The sequence below is a fragment of the Carcharodon carcharias genome, chromosome 7 (genome assembly GCF_017639515.1).
Source record: "Carcharodon carcharias isolate sCarCar2 chromosome 7, sCarCar2.pri, whole genome shotgun sequence".
In the NCBI taxonomy this organism is placed as follows: Eukaryota; Metazoa; Chordata; class Chondrichthyes; order Lamniformes; family Lamnidae; genus Carcharodon; species Carcharodon carcharias.
Window position 1 is genome coordinate 189,759,575 of NC_054473.1, and position 19,761 is coordinate 189,779,335.

Here is a 19,761-nt window from a genome sequence, read left to right on the forward strand (position 1 = left end):
ATAGCAAATGTAACTCCTTTATTCAATAAGGCAGGGAGACAGAAAGCAGGAAACTATGGGCCAGTTAGCTTAACATCTGTCAGGGGAAATGTTCAAAGCTATTATTAAAGATGTTATAGCAAGGCACTTAGAAAAATTCAAGGCAAAAGGGAAATCATGTTTAACCAATTTATTGAAGTTCTTTGAAGGAGTCACATGTGCTGTGGATAAATGGGAACCGGTGGGTACACTGCACTTGGATTTCCAGGAGGCATTTGATAAAGATCCACATCAAAGGTTACTGCATAAAATAAAAGCTCATGGTGTAGGGATAACATATTAGGATTTTTTTTAAATTCATTTACAAGATATGGGTTCTGCTGGCTGGACCAGTATTTATTGCCCATCCCTAACTGCCCTTGAGAAGTTAGTGGTGAGCTGCCTTCTTGAACCACTGCACTCCATGTGGTGTAGGTACACCCACAGTGCTCTTTGGAAGGGAGTTCCAGATTTTAACCCAGCAACAGTGAAGGAACGCAATATATTTCCAAGTCAGGATGGTGAGTGACTTGGAGGGGAACTTCTAGATGGTGGTTAATTCCTGCAATGCATCTTGTAGATGATACATACTGCTGCTACTGTGTGTCGGTGATGGAGGGAGTGAATGTTTGTAGATGTGGTGCCAATAAAGCGGGCTGCTTCGTCCTGGATGGTGTCCAGCTTCTTAGTGTTGTGGGAGCTGCACTCATCCAGGCAAGTGGAGAGTATTCCATCACACTCCTGACTTGTGCCTTGTAGATAGTGGGCAGGCTTTGGGGAGTCAGGAAGTGAGTTACTCGTCGCATGATTCCTAGCCTCTGATCTGCTCTTGTAGCCACAGTATTTATATGACTAGTCCAGTTCAGTTTCTGGTCAATGGTAAACCCCCATGATGTTGACAGTGGGGGATTCAGTGATGGTGATGTCATTGAACATCAACGGCAACAGTTGGATCCTCGCTGGAGATGGTCATTGCCTGACACTCGTGTGGTGTGAATGTTACTTGCCACTTGTCAGCCCAAACCTGGATACTGATTCCAGGTCTTGCTGCATTTGGACATGGACTGCTTCAGTATCTGAGGAGTTGTGAATGGTGCTAAACATTGTGCAATCATCAGCGAGCATCTCTACTTCTGACCTTATGATGGAAGGAAGGTCATTGATGAAGCAACTGAAGGTGGTTGGGCCGAGGACACTACCCTGAGGAACTCCTGCAGTGATGTCCTGGAGCTGAGGTGACGGACCTTCAAGAACCACAAGATCTTCTTTCCTGCTAGGTACGACTTCAACCAGCAGAGAGTTTTCCCCCTGATTCCCATTGACCCCAGTTTTGCTAGGACTCCTTGATGCCACACTCAAATGCGGTCTTGATGTCACCTCACCTCTGGAGTTCAGCCCCTTTGTCCACGTTTGAACCAAGGCTGTAATGAGGTCAGGAGCTGAGTGGCCCTGGCGGAACCCAAACTGTGCACCAGTCAGCAGGTTATTGCTAAGCAAGTGCCACTTGAAAGCACTGTTGATGGCCCCTTCCATTACTTTATTGATGATTGAGAGTCGACTGATGGGGGGGAATTGGCCAAGTTGGATTTATCCTGCTTTTTGTGTACAGGACATACCTGGGCAATTTTCCACACAGTCAGGTAGATGCCAGTGTTGTAGCTCTACTGGAACAGCTTGGTTAGGGGTTCTGGAGCACAAGTCTTCAGTACTATTGCTCGAATATTGCCAGGGCCCATAGCCTTTGCAGTATTCAGTGCCTTCAGCCATTTCTTGATATCATGTGGAGTGAATTGAATTGGTTGAAGGCTGGAAACTGTGATGCTGGGGACCTCCGGAGGAGGCTGAGATGGATCATCCACTTGGCACTTCTGGCTGAAGATTGTAGCAAATGCTTTAGCCTTATCTTTTGCACTGATGTGCTGGACTCCTCCATCACTGAGGATGGGGATATTTGTAGAGCTGTTTAATTGTCCACCACCATTCACAACTGGATGTGACAGGTCTGCAGAGCTTAGATATGATCCGTTGGTTGTGGGATCGCTTAGCCCTGCCTATCACTTGCTGCTTAAACTGCCTGGCACACAAATAAGTCCTGTGTTAAAGCTTCACCAGGTTGACACCTCATTTTTAGGTATGCCTGATGCTGCTCCTGGCATGCTCTCCAGCACTCTTCATTGAACCATAACATTCAAAGCTATTGGCCAAGTGCTGATAAATGGGGTTAGGTAGGTAGGTAGGTCAGGTGTTTCTCACATGTCGGTGCAGACTCGATGGGCCGAAGGGCCTCTTCGGCACCTTGTGATTCTGAGATCCCCTGGCTTGATGCTAATGGTAGAGTGGGGGATATGCCGGGCTATGAGGCTACAGATTGTGTTTGAGTACAATTCTTCTGCTGCTCATGGCCCACAGCGCCACATGGATGCCCAGTCTTGAGTTGCTGGATCTGTTTGAAATCTATCCCATTCAGCATGGTGATAAGTGTCACACAATTTGACGGAGGGTATCCTCAATGTGAAGACGGGACTTCGTCTCCACAACGACTGTGCGGTGATCACTCCTATCGATACTGTCATGGACAGATGATTCTGCAGCAGGCAAGTTAGTGAGGATGAGATCAAGTGTGCTTTTCCTGCTTGTTGGTTCCCTCTCCACCTGCCGCAGGCCCAGTCTAGCAGCTATGTCATTTAGGACTCGGCCATCTCGGTCAGTAGTGGTGCTACCAAGCCACTCTTATTGATAGACATTGAAGTCCCCCACCCAGAGTACATTCTATGCCCTTGCCACCCTCAGTGCTTCCTCCAAGGCATTCAACATGGAGGAGCACTGATTCATCAGCTGAGGGAGGGCAGTACATGGTAATCAGCAGGAGGTTTCCTTGCCCATGTTTGACCTGGTGCCATGAGACTTCATGGGGTCTGGAGCCGACGTTAAGGACTCCCAGGGCAACTCCTTCCCGAATGTATACCACTGTGCCACCCACCTCTGCTGGGTCTGTTCTGCTGTTGGGACAGGACATACCCAGGGATAGTGATGATGCTGTCTGGGACATTATCTGTAAAATATGATTCTATGAGGATGACTATGTCAGGCTGTTGCTTGACTAGTCTGTGACATAGCTCTCCTGATTTTGGCACCAGCCCCCAGAAGTTAGTAAGGACGACTTTGCAGAGTCGGCAAGGCTGAGATTGATGTTGTCGTTTCCGGTGCTTCAGTCAATGCTGGGTTGGCCGGTCCGGTTTCAGACCTTTTTTGTGGCTTTGTAGTGGTTTGATACAACTGAGTGGCTTGCTAGGCCATTTCAGAGGGCTTTTAAGAGTCAACCACATTGCTGTGGGTCTGGAGTCACATGTAGCCCAGACCAGGTAAGGAGAAAAGATTTCCTGCCCTAAACGTTTTTGGTGAACCAAATGGGTTTTTACAGCAATCGCCAATGGTTTCATGGTCACCATCAGACTTTTAATTCCAGATTTTTATTGAATTCAAATTCCACCATCTGCCGTGGCAGGACTCGAACCTGGGTCCACAGAGCATTACCCTGGATTTCTGGACTACTAGTCCAGCGTTAATACCATTGTCCCTAGTATGGATAGAAGATTAGCTAGCTAACAGGACGCAGAGAGTTGGCATAAATGGGTCTTTTTTTGGTTGGCAGGATGTGATGAGTGATGTGCCACAGGGATCAGTGTTGGGGCCTCAACTTTTTATAACTTTTATAAATGACTTGGATGAAGGGACCAAAGGAATTGTTGCTAAATTTGCTAATGACACAAAGATAGGTAGGAAAGTAAATTGTGAAGAGAACATAAGGAGGGTACAAAGAGACATAACTGGGTTAAGTGAGTGGGCAAAAATCTGGCAAATGGAGTACAATGTGGGCAAATGTGAAATCGTTCATTTTGGCAGGAAGGATAAAAAAGCTCATTATCTAAATAGTGAGAGATTGCAGAGCTCTGAGATTCAGAGGGATCTGGATGTCCTAGTACATGAATCACAAAAGGTTAGCATGCAGTTACAGCAAGTAATTAGGAAAGCTAATAGAATGATATCATTTATAGTGAGGGGAATCGATTACAAAATTAGGGAGGTTATGCTTCAGTTGTACAGGGCATTGGTGAGGCCACATCTGGAGTACTGTGTCCACTACTGGTCTCCTTATTTAAAGAAAGATGTAAATGTTAGCAGTTCAAAGAAGGTTTACTAGACTAATACCAGGAATGGGCGGGTTGTTTTATGAGGGAAGGCTGGACAGGCTAGGCTTGTATCCACTGGAATTTAGAAGAGTGAGAAGGAACAAAATTGAAACATTTAAGATCCTGAGGGGTCTTGACAGGGTGAATGTGGAGAGGATGTTTCCTCTTGTGGGAGAATCTAGAACTGGGGGTCACTGTTTAAAAATAAGGGGTCGCTCAGTTGAGACAACGGGGGGAAATTTTTCTCTCAGAGGGTTGAGAGTCTTTGAAACTCTCTTCCTCAAAAGGTGGTGGAAGCATCTTTAAGGCACAGCTGGATAGATTATTGATTAACAAGGGAGTGACAGGTTATGGGGGACAGGCAGGAATGTGGGGTTGGGGTTATATTCAGATCAGCCATGATCGTATTGAATGGCGAAGCAGACTCGTGGGGCTGAGCTGCCTACTCCTGCTCCTAATTTGTACGTTCCTTCTCTTTATCCACACAGATAGCAAGCACCTGTTGGACAGTCAAAGCTTGAATTTTCTCCATCATTACATCTTGGTTCTCCATACCTGCCTGCCACTCAGTCACACCCTCCTGTCCCTGAAAACTGACAAACTCCAAAGTTCTGCCTAACCTAAGGGAAGTGACTGCCTCCTGGAACAAAGTATCCAGGTAACCCTCCTGCTCCCTGATGTTTTGCAATGTCCGCAACTCAGATTCTGGCTCAGCAACTCTGAACCAAAGTTGCCTAAACTGCAGGCACTTACTGCAGATATGGTTGCCTGGGATTGCAGTGCATTCCACAGATTCCAACATGCTGCAGTCACGGCCACCACCAGCCCTGTCATTTCTGCCCAATCTTATTTATTTAATTAGTCAATTAGAAGTACTTTACACAACTAAAGTAATTGTAAGTTGCATTCACCTACCTTGGAGACAAAGGAAGAAAACTCACTAATTACTGGAAGCTGGAAAAAAATAGAAAAAGGAGCACCTCTTTCCCCCTCTGCACCAAATTCCCACCTGAACCAAATTCCCAACTACAAACTCGGTCTATGTCTAACTCCAGCATAGTCTCCTTTCCATGCATCCCATTACTTCATGCGGATTGAAACACCTGTCTGCTTATATAGAGCCTCTGATGTGTCACAAGCTCACTTAGCTTTCTGCTACAGTAATTAGCACCGATTGAACCAACTACTTTCAGCTGAATAACAGATAACTGCCATTGCCATGCTGTTCTCAGTTTAACAAGGCTATTTAACTCACTTGAAGGTTGAACATTTTGTACCAGAGCTGACCTTTAGTCTCAAATTAAACTTGAGAAAAATAACTGACCAGAACTAACCAGCTGAACCAAATTTCCAACTACTCACTAACTTAAAGGCAAAATACAGTGCATGCTGGAAATCCAAAATAAAAACAGAAAATGCTGGAAAAACTTAGGTCTGGCAGCATCTGTGGGCAGAGAAACAGTTAACATTTCAATTCCATATGACTCTTCTTTGGAACCAACTAGACACTCTGTCTATGTCTCACTCTGACGTAATCCCCTTACTTCATTGGCTTAGTAATGAGTATATGCTGCTGGAATTAGCATGCTCAGGACCTCCGAGTTGGCGACCATGTCACACTGAGGATACACCCAAGGCAGTGAAAGTGGAAACTGTTCAGCCTTTTCTCCTGCCTCAGATATGTTGTCTAAGTCTCACCCCCTATAGAGGAGTGTGCTGAGAGTGCAGGCTTGGTAGATTCCCAGTTTGGTGTTCCCAGTCAGGTTCTGTTCCACACACTCTTACTCACCTTGGACATACATCGCGAAAGCTGCAGCAGTTACGTGTAGGTTTCTCCGTAACTTGTATTCCAATATCCAAGCTACTTATGTATCAAAAAAAAGAGGGTCCCTTCAGGAGCACCTATCATCCTCCAGTCTGAAAAATAACAATTTATCACAACTCGCTATTTTCTGCCTTTAAGCCCAATGTTAATCAAATTTGACACTGACCCTCCTATTCAATGAACCTCAATTTTGTTAATTAACCTCTTATGTAGTACTTTGCCAAACAATTTATTAAAAATAGACAACATCCCTTCATTCACTTCAACCTTCTCTGTTCATCAAAAAATTCAACTAGATTGGTGAAGCACAATTTTTTTTTTACAAATCCATGCTGACTCTCCATAATTAACTCAAACCTCTTTTCCCCGAATATTGTTTCTGAAACCTTACCCGCCACAAGCAAAACACTATACGAAGTACATGCCACCAGTTAGTCAGTGGTTGGTGCTCGTGAACAGCAAAAGTAGCCTCCTTAAAACCTGCATTGAGGCCAACCACAGGATTGCCCTAGAAGGATCCAAGCTGCAAGTTCTCTCACTCAGTGACATACTGGAAAGTGCATCCATCCAATGAGTGACAGAGAGAAGACAACGATCTGCTCACAAACCTGTGTACAGTACAGGAAGGCAGGCCACTGTGAAACATTCTGACAAACTGAAACCTCATAGAATCAGCACCTTATGGTTATGAGGTCTCCATACTCCCCCTGGATGTACCAGCTGCAGTTCATGGATGGGGGGTAGTTTATGGGCCAGGAGGGGCTGTAGATGACTCCTCGTTGCTCTTTGTGAGGCTCCAGCCTTCCATGACAGGCGGCTGAAAGAACAAGGGAAAAAATGCACACATTGAAATCAAACATTGCAATGTGTAGGAATTAAATTCTTCTTAGTTTTCTCCCCACCCGCCATAGCTAAAAGCAACTGGCCTCACTCAAAGCTCACCAATTACTGGCTCCAACCTGCACCCCCCACTCCACAGCACAGTGCCATTGCTCACCATGGCAACCAAAGCACCTCGTTCTGCTTAAAAAACAATTGCCAGCAGCAGAGGCGGGAGTGGTGTGGGGTGAGGATGGGTGACAGCGCAACTGGTCTCAAAATGCACAAACTGTGGGTGAGTGGGACAGGAAGCAAAAAATTGACTAGGTTTCTTCTTTCTATTGTTCATTCTCAGGAAGTATCTCTCGCCAGCAAGGCTAGTGTTTACTGCCTGTTTGTAGTTGCACAAAGTCCTGGAGGACCTTCTTTCTGAAGCACTGCGGCCTATTCTGTGATTCATATCATTCTGCTAGGAAGAATGACATGACTGACAGTTTCACTGGGACACTTCAGGGGACAGTAAAGAGTCGATCGTGTTGGTGGGGACTGCAGCCACATATAAGAAGTCAAACTGGGATAAAGGCAACAGATTTCCTTCCCTAAAGGACATTCATGAACGAGATGCATTTTTACAACAGCCCACTACTTCCTGGTCACTTTTGCTGACACATATTTACATTTCTAGATCTTATTTGAGCAGTGCTGAAAAAGGACATGTGGAAGCTTTTCATCTTGCACTCATCAGGACACTTCACAAGAATACCAATATAAGGGGAAAACAACAATCTATATTGTATGTGGATAGAGTGCTAATTAACTGGCAAATGGACTTCTGAATGGTTGGGTATGGTCTGTACCCTGCCCATTGCAAACAGTGGCTGGGACATTCTGTTGATATGATCCACCAGCCTTTGGGATGAACGGCCTATACAATGCCACTGAAATTCATATACCACATTATTCATTTGTGTGATAGGCAGAATGTCTTTTTGGCTTGACAAAAGCTCAAAACACAGTGTCCAAACATTAGATGTGATTCCACGATTGCACAACATTTGCTAAATAATCCTCAGTGTGCTAACAATTACACTGACAACCAATTTAAGACTGTCAGTTGGGTTTGCAGTGTGTCGCATGTGCTTGTACTGGAAGCTACATATATTAATACACAGGGTCCTGTTCTTTGCAGGCAGAAAGAACATGTACACACATTGTGCCTGCTTCAGCTAAACAAAATAAATGACAGCCATTCACTGACTCATTCCTCAGGGCAATGTCTTGACCAATCAGGGTCAAGCTACCTGGTTTAACTTTCAAACAGTGCTTGGAAGTTAACTGGCAGTCACCATTAATTGGTGCATGCTCCATGGCAACATCTTTACCAGAGTTCACTTGCCAACCAACCAACCATATCTTCTCATCAGTATAAATTATTTTTCTCCCCCTTATGTTGGTATTCTTGAAGTGTCCTGATGAGTGCAAGATGAAAGGCTTCAGCATGTCTCTTTTTTCAGCAATATTCGGGTTTTGTACTACTGAACGATTATATTTATAGTTCCAGATTTTTAAGCTGAATTTGCATGTAACCAAGCGCTTCACAACGGACTGCTTTCAGGATAAATCAGAGTCTGCCTTAAGCAGTGCCACCAGCTTTACATAAATGGTCAAAACAGGTTTCTTTATGAAAAGTGTGATGCCTGTGTAAACCACTCACATTGGCAATTCCCGACATCCATAAGGAATACAGAATGCTATCACATGCAGCTGGTTACTACAAGGTTTTGCTTTTTGCATTGAGGATAAAGCTCTGTATTTAAATAAACTTATCTACTCTGTCAAGCTCTTTCAAAATCTTGTATGTTTTAATGAGATCACCTCTCATTCTTCTAAACTCTAGAGAATATAGACCCATATTTTCTTATCGATCATGATTAAGGAAGGTCTTTTATCTCCCTCAAAGCAGTTCAGTAAGTTGGGCAGAATAGCTTTATACTTACAGCTAATCCAGGGAGCAGCCACATATAACCTGGCTCAGCCCAACCTGAATGGGCACAGCTTCCTTCACATGCCCATGGTACAGTGTGAAATCTGCAGAATTCCCAGATCCCAATGGTTCGACTTATTTATCAGAGTTGATCGCTCACCGACAGACTCCCATGACAATGGTCATGGCTGATGCACTGTTGTACAAAGGTTGAAGTCTTACACCAATTAAAACACAATGTATTATTCTAATGCAGTTACGGGGAAGCAATGGCCTGATAATATAGAGTCAGAGTCATTACGACACAGAAAGAGGCCATTCAGCCATCAGGTGGCTCCCAGTGGAGCATTTCAATCAGTCCCGATCTCCCCGGCATTCCCATAGCCCTGCAAGTTTATTTCCTTCAAGTGCCATTCAATTTCCTTTTGAAATCATTTATCATTTCTGCTTCCACCATTCTCGTAGGCGGCGAGTTCCGGGTCGTTACCACTTACTGCGTAAAAAAGTTCTTTCTCCTATCGTCCTCCTATCTCTTGTCCAAGGACTTAAAGTCCTCTAGTTCTTGTACCATCAGCTAATGGGAACAGCTTTCCTTTGTCTACTTTATTGAAACATGTCATAATCTTGTACACATAAATGTACACCATACACCATAAATGGGTCATTTTCAGGTTGGCAGAATGTGATGAGTGGAGTGCCACAGGGATCAGTGCTAGGTCCTCAGCTATTTACAATTTATGTCAATGACATGGATGAAGAGACCAGATGTACGGTTGCTAAATTTGCTGATGACACAAAGATAGGTGGGATCAGTTGTAAAGAAGACGCAAGGAGTTTGCAAAGGGATAGAGAGAGGCTAAGTGAATGGGCAAAAAATTGACAAGAGTATAAAGGGCAGACAGGAAAGTGGAGCTGAGGCCACAATCAGATCAGCCATGATCTTTTCAAATGGCAGAACAGGCTCGAAGAGCCGAACGGCCTACTCCTGCTCCGATATTCCTATTTTCCCACATTAGGAGGGAACATGTGAACTTGCCCACTTTGACACAAAGACTAGAAAAGCAGCATATTATTTAAATGAAGAGAGATTGCAGAACTCTACAGAGGGATCTGGGTGCCCTAGTACATGAATCAGGAAAAGTTAGTGTGCGGGTACAGCAAGTGATTAGGAAGGTAAATGGAATGTTGTTGTTTATTGCAAGGAGAATGGAATATAAAAATAGAGATGTTTTGCTACAGTTACGCAGGGCATTGGTGAGACCACATCGAGGGAACTGTTTACAGTTCTGGTCTCCTTATTTAAAAAATGACATAATTGCATTAGAAGCAATTCAGAGAAGATTCACGCAAATGATTTCATAGAACCATAGAAAGGTTATGGTGCAGAAAGAGGCCATTCAGCCCATTTGTGTTTGCACCGGCCAGAAAGAGAAAAAAGAAACTAGCCGCTCATTTTAATCCCACTTTCCAGCACCTGGTCCATTGCCTTGCAGGTTACAGCGCTTCAGATGCAGATCCAGGTATCTTTTCAATGAGTTGAGCGTTTCAGCCTCAACCATCAACTTAGGCAGTGAATTCCAGACACCCTCCGGGTGAAAAGGTTTTGCCACATGTCCCCTCTAATCCTTCTACCAATCACCTTAAATCGATGCCCCCTGGTAATTGACCCCTCAGCTAAGGGAAACAAGTCTTTCCTGTCTACCCTATCTAGGACCCTCAATTTTGTACACCTCATTTAGGTCATCCCTCAGCCTCCTCTGTTCCAAGGAAAATAACCCTTGGCGATCCAATCTCTCCACATAACTGCAATTTTCCAGCCCTGGCAACATTCATGTAAATCTCTCTGCACTCTCTGCAGAGCAATTATGTCCTTCCTGTAAAGTGGTGACCAGAACTCTTCACAAAATTCCAGCTGTGGTCTAACCAGCACTTTATACTACAGTTCCATCATTATATCCCTGCTTTTGTATTCAATACTTCGCCCAATAAAGGAAATCATTCCAAAAGCTTTCTTGACCACCTTGTGCTCCTGTCCTGCCACCTTCAAGGATCTGTGGACATGCACTCCAATGTCTCTCCCTTCCTCAACCCCGCTCAATAATGTCCCGTTCATTGAGTATTCCCTTGCTTTGTTTACCCTCCTCAAATGCATTACCTCACACTTTCCCAGATTGAATTCCATTTGCCACATCTCCACCGATTCAAGCAAAGCATTGATATCATTCTGTAGTCAACAGCTATCCTCTTCACTATCAACTACACAGCCAATTTTTGTCATCTGCAAATTTCCCAATCATGCCTCCCACATTTAAGTCTAAATCATTCATATATACAACAAACCTCAAGGGCCCCAACAATGATCCCTGTGCAACACCACTGGAAACCGCTTTCCATTCACAGAAACATCCATCAACCATTACCTTTTGTTTCCCATCACTAAGCCAACTTTGGATCCAACTTGCCACCTTCCATTCACTTTCCTGACCAGTCTGTAATGTGGGAGACAGGGCAGACAGGAAAGTGGAGCTGAGGCCACAATCAGATCAGCCATGATCTTTTCAAATGGCAGAACAGGCTCGAAGAGCCGAAAGGCCTACTCCTGCTCCTATGTTCCTATTTTCCCACATTAGAAGGGAACATGCGAACTTGCCCACTTTGACACGAAGACTAGAAAAGCCACGTAACCTGCAAGGCAATGGACCAGGTGCTGGAAAATGGGATTAAAATGAGCGGCTAGTTTCTTTTTTCTCTTTCCGGCTGGTGCAGGCACAAATGGGCTGAATGGCCTCTTTCTGCACCATAACCTTTCAATGGTTCTATGAAATCATTTGCGTGAATCCTCTCTGAATTGCTTCTAATGCAATTATGTCATTTCTTAAATAAGGAGACCAGAACTGTAAACAGTTCCCTCGATGTGGTCTCACCAATGCCCTGCGTAACTGTAGCAAAACATCTCTACTTTTATATTCCATTCTCCTTGCAATAAACAACAACATTCCATTTACCTTCCTAATCACTTGCTGTACCTGCACACTAACTTTTCTTGATTCACGTACTAGGGCACCCAGATCCCTCTGTAGAGTTCTGCAATCTCTCTTCATTTAAATAATATGCTGCTTTTCTAGTCTTTGTGTCAAAGTGGGCAAGTTCACACGTTCCCTCCTAATGTGGGAAATTAGGAACATCGGAGCAGGAGTAGGCCGTTCGGCTCTTCGAGCCTGTTCTGCCATTTGAAAAGATCATGGCTGATCTGATTGTGGCCTCAGCTCCACTTTCCTGACTGGCTTAACGTCCCCTTAAACCAGCTTATATTTCACCTCTTTTCTATTTTTCCTTAGTTCTGTTGAAGAGTCATACGGACACGAAACGTTAACTGTGCTCCTCTCCGCAGATGCTGTCAGACCTGTTGAGTTTTTCCAGGTATTTTCGTTTTGTATTTCCAGCATCCGCAGTTTTTTGCTTTTATCTGTAACGTGGGATGCCTTACTGAAATATATGTAGACAACATCCACTGCACTACCCTCATCAATTCTCCTTGTCACCTCCTCAAAAAGTTAATAAGACACGATCTTCCCCTAACAAAACCATGCTGACTATCCCTGATCAATCTGTGCCTTGCTAAGTGACAGTTTACCCTGTTTCAGAATTGTTTCCAATAATGTGCCCACCACCGAAGTCAAACTGATTGGCTGAAACTGAAGCATTCGCTACAATCTTCAGCCAGAAGTGGATGATCCATCTTGGCCTCCTCTGGAGGTCCCCAGCATCATAATTGCCAGTCTTTAGCCAACTCAATTCACTCCATGTAATATCAAGAAACAGCTGAAGGCACTGAATACAGCAAACGCTATGAGCCCTGACAACATTCCGGCAATAGTATTGAAGACTTGTGCTCCAGAACATGACGTGTCCCTAGCCAAGCTGTTCCAGTACAGCTACAACTGGCATCTACCCGGCTATGTGGAAAATTGCCCAGGTTTGTCCTGTACACAAAAAGCAGGACAAATCCAACCCGGCCAATTACCGCCCCATCAGTCTATTCTCCATCATCAGTAAAGTAATGGAAGGGGTCAGCAACAGTGATATCAAGCGGCACTTGCTCACTGATGCCCAGTTTGGGTTCCGGCAGGGCCACTCAGCTCCTGACCTCATTACAGCCTTGGTTCAAACATGGACAAAAGAGCTGAACTCCCGAGGTGAGGTGAGGGTGACTGCCCTTAACATCAAGGCAGCATTTGACCGAGTGTGGCATCAAGGAGCCCGAGCAAAACTGGAGTCAATGGGAATCAGGGGGAAAATTGTCCGTTGGTTAGAGTCATGCCTTGCATAAAGGAAGATGATTGTGGTTGTTAGAGGTCAGTCATCTCAGCTCCAGGACATCACTGCAGGAGTTCCTCAGGGTAGTGTCCTCGGCCCAACCATCTTCAGCTGCTTCATCAATGACCTTCCTTCCATCATAAGGTCAGAAGTGGGGATGTTCACTGATGATTACACAATGTCCACCACCATTCATGAATCCTCAGATACTGAAACAGTCCATGTCCAAATGCAGCAAGACCTGGACAATATCCAAGCTTAGGCTGACAAGTGGCAGGTAACATTTGTGCCACACAAGTGTCAGGCAATGACCATCTCCAACAAGGGAGAATCCAACCATCAATGGCATTACCATCACTGAATCCCACATTATCAACATCATGGGGGTTACCATTGACCAGAAACTGAACTGGACTAGCCATATAAATACTGTAGCTACAAGAGCAGGTCAGAGGCTAGGAATCCTGCGATGAGTAACTCACCTCCTGGCTCCCCAAAGCCTGTCCACCATCTACAAGGCATATGTCAGGAGTGTGATGGAATACTTCCCACTTGCCTGGATGAGTGCAGCTCCAACAACACTCAAGAAGCTTGACACCATCCAGGACAAAGCAGCCCACTTGATTGGCACCCCATCCACAAACATTCATTCCCTCCACTACCAAAACACAGTAGCAGCATTGTGTACCATCTACAAGATGCACTACAGGAATTCACCAAGGCTCTTTCTACAGCACCTTCCAAACCCATGACCATTGCAATCTAGAAGGACAAGGGCAGCAGACAAATGGGAACACCACCACCTGGAAGTTCCCATCCAAATCACTCGCCATCCTGACTTGGAAATATATCACCATTCTTTCACAGTCTCTGGGTCAAAATCCTGGAACTCCCTTCCTAACAGCACTGTGGGTGTACCTACATCACATAGACTGCAGCGGTTCAAGGAGGGAGCTCACCACCACCTTCTCAAGGGAAACTAGGGATGGGCAATAAATGCTGGCCCAGCCAGCACAGCCCATGAATGAATAAGAAACAATTGTTATTAGGGTAGTTGAAATCCCCAAAAATTACTGCCCTATTGTTTTTGCATTCAGAAATCTGTCTACATATCTGTTCTTCTAACTCCCTTCCACTATTTGGGGATCTATAGTACATTCCTAGCAGTGTGGCTGCCCATTTCTTATCTTTCTGAGCTCAACCCATATGGCCTCATTTGATGCTTCATTTAGTATATCATCCCTCCTCACAGCACAGTGCATTGATTCTTTAACCAATAATGGTACACCCCCATCTTTTTATCCCCCTCCCTACCCTGTCTGAAAATCCAGGGATGTTGAGCTGTCATTTTTGTCCCTCCTTCAGCCAAGTTTCCATTAGAGCGATGATATTATGCTGCCATGTGTCTATCTGTGTCCTCAGCTCAATGGCTTTGTTTACTATGTTCCTTGCATTTACATACATACCTTGTAACACAGCCGAATTTCTGTGCTGTACACTTTTTAACCTGTGCTGCTTCTGTCTTTCAGAGTCATTCACTAATTCTCCATCTCCCATCCCCTGTTCTGAATTTGTTTAAATCCCCTGACAACAGCACTAGCAAAACTAACAAATAGGATAGTTATCCCAGTCCTGTTCAGGTGTAGACCATCCAGCTTATAGAAGTCTCACCTTCCCCAGAACCTATCCCAATGCCTCAGAAATCTGATGCCCTCCCTCCTACACCAGCTTTCCAGCCACATGTTTATTCGCTCAATTCTCCTATTTGTATACCCACATGCAAGTGGGACTGGCAGTAATCCTGAGATTACTGCTTTAGATGTCCTGCTTTTCACTCTCCTTCTTAGCTCCCTAAAGTCTGCTTTCAGGGCCTCATCCCCTTTCCTACCTAAGTCATTGGTACCAATGTGGACCATTACCTCTGGCTGATCACCCTCCCCCAGAAGAATGTCCTGCAGCTGCTCCGTGACATCCTTGACCCTAGCACCAGGGAGGCAACATACCATCCTGGGGTCACATCTATGGCCACAGAAACGCCTGCCTGCTTGCTCTCCTAACTAACAAATCCCCTATCATTTCTTTCTCCTCTCCTGTAGAATAGAGCCGCCTGTGGTGCCACAAACTTGGCTCTGACTGCATTCCTCCGAGGAACCAACGTCCTCACTGGTATCCAAAATGGAAAACTGATTGGTGAGTGGGACCCCAGAGAACTCTTGCACTACCTGCCTACTTCTCTTGGACTCCTCTTGGTCGTCACTCATTCCATTCTGCCTCCAGGCTCCTAAGCTGCAGTGTGACCACCTCACTGAACACACTATCTATGTGGTTCTCAGCCTCGCGGAAGCACCAGTAACTCATGCCACCACTTGAGCTCTGAAGCCCATAGCTCAAGGTTCTGCAACTGGTGACAGTTCCTGCACAAGTGGTTGTCTGGGACACTGGTAGTGTCAATGACTTCCCACATATTACAAAACACACATTCCACATAACCAAGCTGTCCTGCCATGGCTTCAATTTATTTCCCTTGCATTAATTTTGTTTTACTTTGGTTCACTTAAGCAACTTTATTTTACCTGGCCTCAACTTTATTTCCCTATTGCTTGTGCTTCTTACTTAAATGTAAGTAGCCCCTTCTTTTAAAAACAATGTGTTTTTCTAATTCTCAGCTACCTGATGACAATCCCTAACAGCAGTTTCTCACCAACCAACAAACTTATGTTTCTCCTGTGATTTTAGGTACTAGGTGCTGCTGGCTGCCCATCCCAGGATCCTCCTCTCGCATTCTCCTCTAGGTGCTGCTGACTACCTAGCTCAGAGTCCTCCTCTTGCACTCACTCACTGGCTGCTAGCCAATTTTCATTTCTTAACCAATAGATGTTGAACAGAAGCAAAATACTGTGGATGCTAGAAATCTGAAATTAATGGAAAATGTTGGAAATGCTTAGAAGGTCAGGCAGCATCCATGGAGAGAGAACAGCGAATATGGTGAGTGTTGCAAGAGAAGCAGCGAATATGATTCCTTAGAAGGGGTTGTTTATGAGGAAAGGTTGAACAAGTTGGACCTGTATCCATTGGAATTTAGAAGAATGAGAGGTGATCTTATTGAAATATATAAGATCCTGTAAGGACGTGACAGGTTGGATACTGAAAGGATGTTTCCCCTTGTGGGAAGGCTATAATTAGGGGACACAGTTTAACAATAAGAGGTCTCCAATATAAGTCAGGTGAGAAGAAATTTTTTCTTTCTACTTCTGCTCCTAGTTCATATGTATGTGTACCTCTATAAAATCTCCCCTCAAACTCCTCCTTGGAGCAGAGAACAGCCCAGCTTCTCCAACCTAATATTGCAGCTAAAATCCCTCATCTTTGGAACCATTCTGGTAAATCTACTCTGCACCCTCTCACATTCTTTTTAAAGTGTGGTCACCAGAACTGACACAACACTCTAGTTGTGACCTAACCAGAGCTTTATAAAGGCTCAACATAACTTCTCTGCTATTGTGTTCAATGCCTCGATGAAGCCCAAGATCCCATATGGCTTGCTAACAACTTTCTCAATATGTCCTGCCACCTGTTATGAGATGCAAACTTACCTTTCTCTGAGGCGTTTTCCAGGTGGAGGCAGAGGGCCATGAGGCCCAGCAGGCTCTGTGAGAGGGAATAGTTATCCCTGAGTGATTTGCAACAATTAACCAAGGTTAGGTTAATATTAGAAGATTTGCAACAGTTAGCCAAGGTTAGGTTAATATTAGAAGATTTGCAACAGTTAGCCAAGGTTAGGTTAATATTAGAAGAGTTAAAGTTAGAATTAAAAACAAGGACTAAGAAAGCATACATAGTTGAGGTAACAGCACAGCATTTGGAATTAGAAGCGGGGAAAGTTAACCCAGATAGCAATTCAGTTAAGTTAGCTAGAATTCAGTTGCAGACAAAACAACTTGACGTAGATAGAGAAAAGCAAAAGCTTGAACTCCAGAGAAAGAAGTTATCAAGGGAAGAAAGAGAAAAGAAAAAAGGCAGAGTTTCAAAGAGAGAGAGACAGGAATCAGACAGAATAAACAGGCTAAAGAAAGGGTTAAGTCACAGGATGAAGAGATGGTAGTTCAGATGATGAGTCAAGTCCTACCACGGGCTTTGATATAATGAATAATCTCTGCCTAGTGCCTAAAATCACTGAGGATGGAGTTGGGAGATATTTTATCTCATTTGAAAAGATGACTACAAAGCCAAGTGGCAAAGGACACAAGGACTCTCATTTTGCAGAGCATTTTGGTCAGCAAAGCTATGGGTGTGTATTCCAACCTTTCAGCAGAACAATCCTCAGATTATGAGACAGTTAAAACTGTAATGTTTACGAGCTTGTCCCCTAAGTATATCAATTGAAATTTCGGACTTTAAAGAGAAAACCAAATGAAACATTCACAGAGTTTGCTATGGAGAAAGAAATGTTGTGGGACCAGTCGTTTTGGATACTGAAACTTGAATAGAAGAGAGAGCTAATGATAATGGAAAAATTTTGAAACAGCATCCCAATCCCTATCAGCTCACACCTGCAAGACCACTAGGTTTCTAATGTAAGGGAAGTGGCAGATCCAGCAGATGGTTATGACATTATCACATAGGCCGCTTGGGGGCAGTACATCTCCATTTGTAAACCCACAGGGAAGCTGGAAGAATAGAAAAGAGCAGAAAAGCTTTAGGGAGAAAGCAGAAGCTGTTCTAGTCAATAAAAATGATAGTATAGAGAATAAAAGTGATGTAATGCAACCAGTATGCTTTTAGTGCCAAAAGACAGGGCATACAAAAGTAAATTGTTGGAAGCAGAAGGATAAACCAATGGCTGCAACAGGGACACTGAAGGAGACTTCAGAAAAAGTTCTACCAGAAAAAGAAATGGATGTTAAATCAGTAGCACTAGTGCAAGTGACAGGAATTTCCACAGAGAAAGCTACAGAGTAAAGATTGTAAGAAACCCATTGCATTTAATGTTTTTTATCTTGGGAACAGATAGTGATGCAAGGGAGTATAGGGATTATATTTAAAAAGGAAGTCACCTCATTTTTGTCCAATAAAGAGCCTAGAAAGATTGTTATCCTGAGAGATACTAGTTCAGCTCAGAGCACAATGCTAGTAAAGGATTTAGACCTTTCATGAAGGCCTGCACTCTTTAGAACTGTGCCATTGAGTCTAAATTGCCTCTCCCTGTCCCTTCTGCCAAAATGCATCACCTCACAATTCTCTGTATTAAATTCCACCTGCCACTTGTCTTCCCATTTTGTTAATCTATGTCCTGTTGCAGTCGATTGATACCATCTTCATCGTCTGCCAAGTTTGGCATCATCGGTAAATTTTGAAATTTTACTCTGTATTCCAATATCCAAGTCATTTTTTTTATATCAAAAGAGCAGTGGTCTTGGCACAGAACCTTGGGGACCACCGCTGCAATATGTAAAGTTCAGTTAGCTATAAAAAAGAGGCTCAAGTCTACAAGTTTAACTGTAGCAATTTCCCTTGTTCCACCTTTGGTTGCCATGTCTTTAGTTTCCTGCACCCTAAGCTTTCTTCCCTGAGCTTCTGCATCTCTCTGCTCCTTGAAGATGCTCGTGAAAACCTTCCTCTTTGATCAAGCTTTTGATCACAGATCTCAATATCATCTTATATGGCCCAGTGTCAAACTTAGTTTGATAATGCTTTGGAATGTTTTACTACATTAGAGGTGCTATATAAATACAAATTGTTGCTGTTGTTTGGCCAGAAAACGGCAGATTAGATAAAACTTGGATTTTAGTCCATCAATGACTGGCTTTTTTTACTTTTTGAAAGATGGCTTTGCATCTGTGACAAAGTGTAACAGGTTTCAGTATGAGGAACAAAACAGACACTAGAAACAACATTTGTGTTACGGCTAAAATCGTTCTTTTATGGCTTGATTTGGTTGATGCCTCACATTTTTCTCCTTTATGTTCTAGTGAGCAGGATCCAAGCTTGACTTAAGGGTTATAAAAAATTTATACATAGAAAGTTAGTACTTTAACAAGGAGGAAATTACTCTTACCCATTCCGGAACATTCTGCTCCTCCCAGAAAGAACGAACAAGCTGCAGAGAAAAAAAAGAAAACCCATTAGCAAAAAGCAAACCTTTTCTTAATAAGAAACCCATTTATCGTTATGGATACAGGATCGGGTACAAACTCCCTCCCAGGAGGGGCTGTGGCAGTCCAGATCTAAGCCCTATTTACGGAGACACCATCAACTTGAGATGCATGAAGGAAGGAGGGAGGGCAAAGGTAAGCATCGCCAAGTAAATCACAGGTTCTCAGTCACTGGGAAAGTTCAGATCTGGTTACATGTCGTCCCATCAAACAGCACATCCAGGAAAGAGACACTGCAAAAGGGAAAATAAAACCCACACAGAAATAAACACCAACTGATCTTTCCACTTACGTACAAATAATAATTTGGTGCAAGCAAGCAAATCTTCCATTTTAATGATGTTTGAGGAATAAATATTGACCAGCACACAGGAGAGAATCCACCAGCTCTTCTTACAAAAGGGATCACAGGGTTGTTTACATTCACCTGAGGGGGCAGATGGGCCTCAGTTGTCA

General features: G+C 43.8%; 1 protein-coding gene across 13 annotated transcripts in view; it reads right to left on the reverse strand.

Annotated features, from left to right (window-relative positions):
* lrp3 (low density lipoprotein receptor-related protein 3) overlaps positions 1-19,761 on the reverse strand; it is a 64,305-nt gene that overhangs the window by 22,620 nt on the left and 21,924 nt on the right. For 8 of the 13 annotated variants that reach the window (XM_041192019.1, XM_041192020.1, XM_041192029.1 and 5 more), the window contains exons 2-3: positions 19,209-19,250; positions 6,712-6,850 (exon numbers count right to left, since the gene is read on the reverse strand). In XM_041192019.1, the coding sequence (XP_041047953.1) occupies positions 6,712-6,850; positions 19,209-19,250 (181 nt within the window). Of the gene's footprint in view, positions 1-5,997; positions 6,126-6,711; positions 6,851-8,849; positions 8,969-16,746; positions 16,802-19,208; positions 19,251-19,761 lie in introns of those variants that run through there. The other 5 variants (XM_041192022.1, XM_041192021.1, XM_041192030.1 and 2 more) reach the window with 4 other exon arrangements.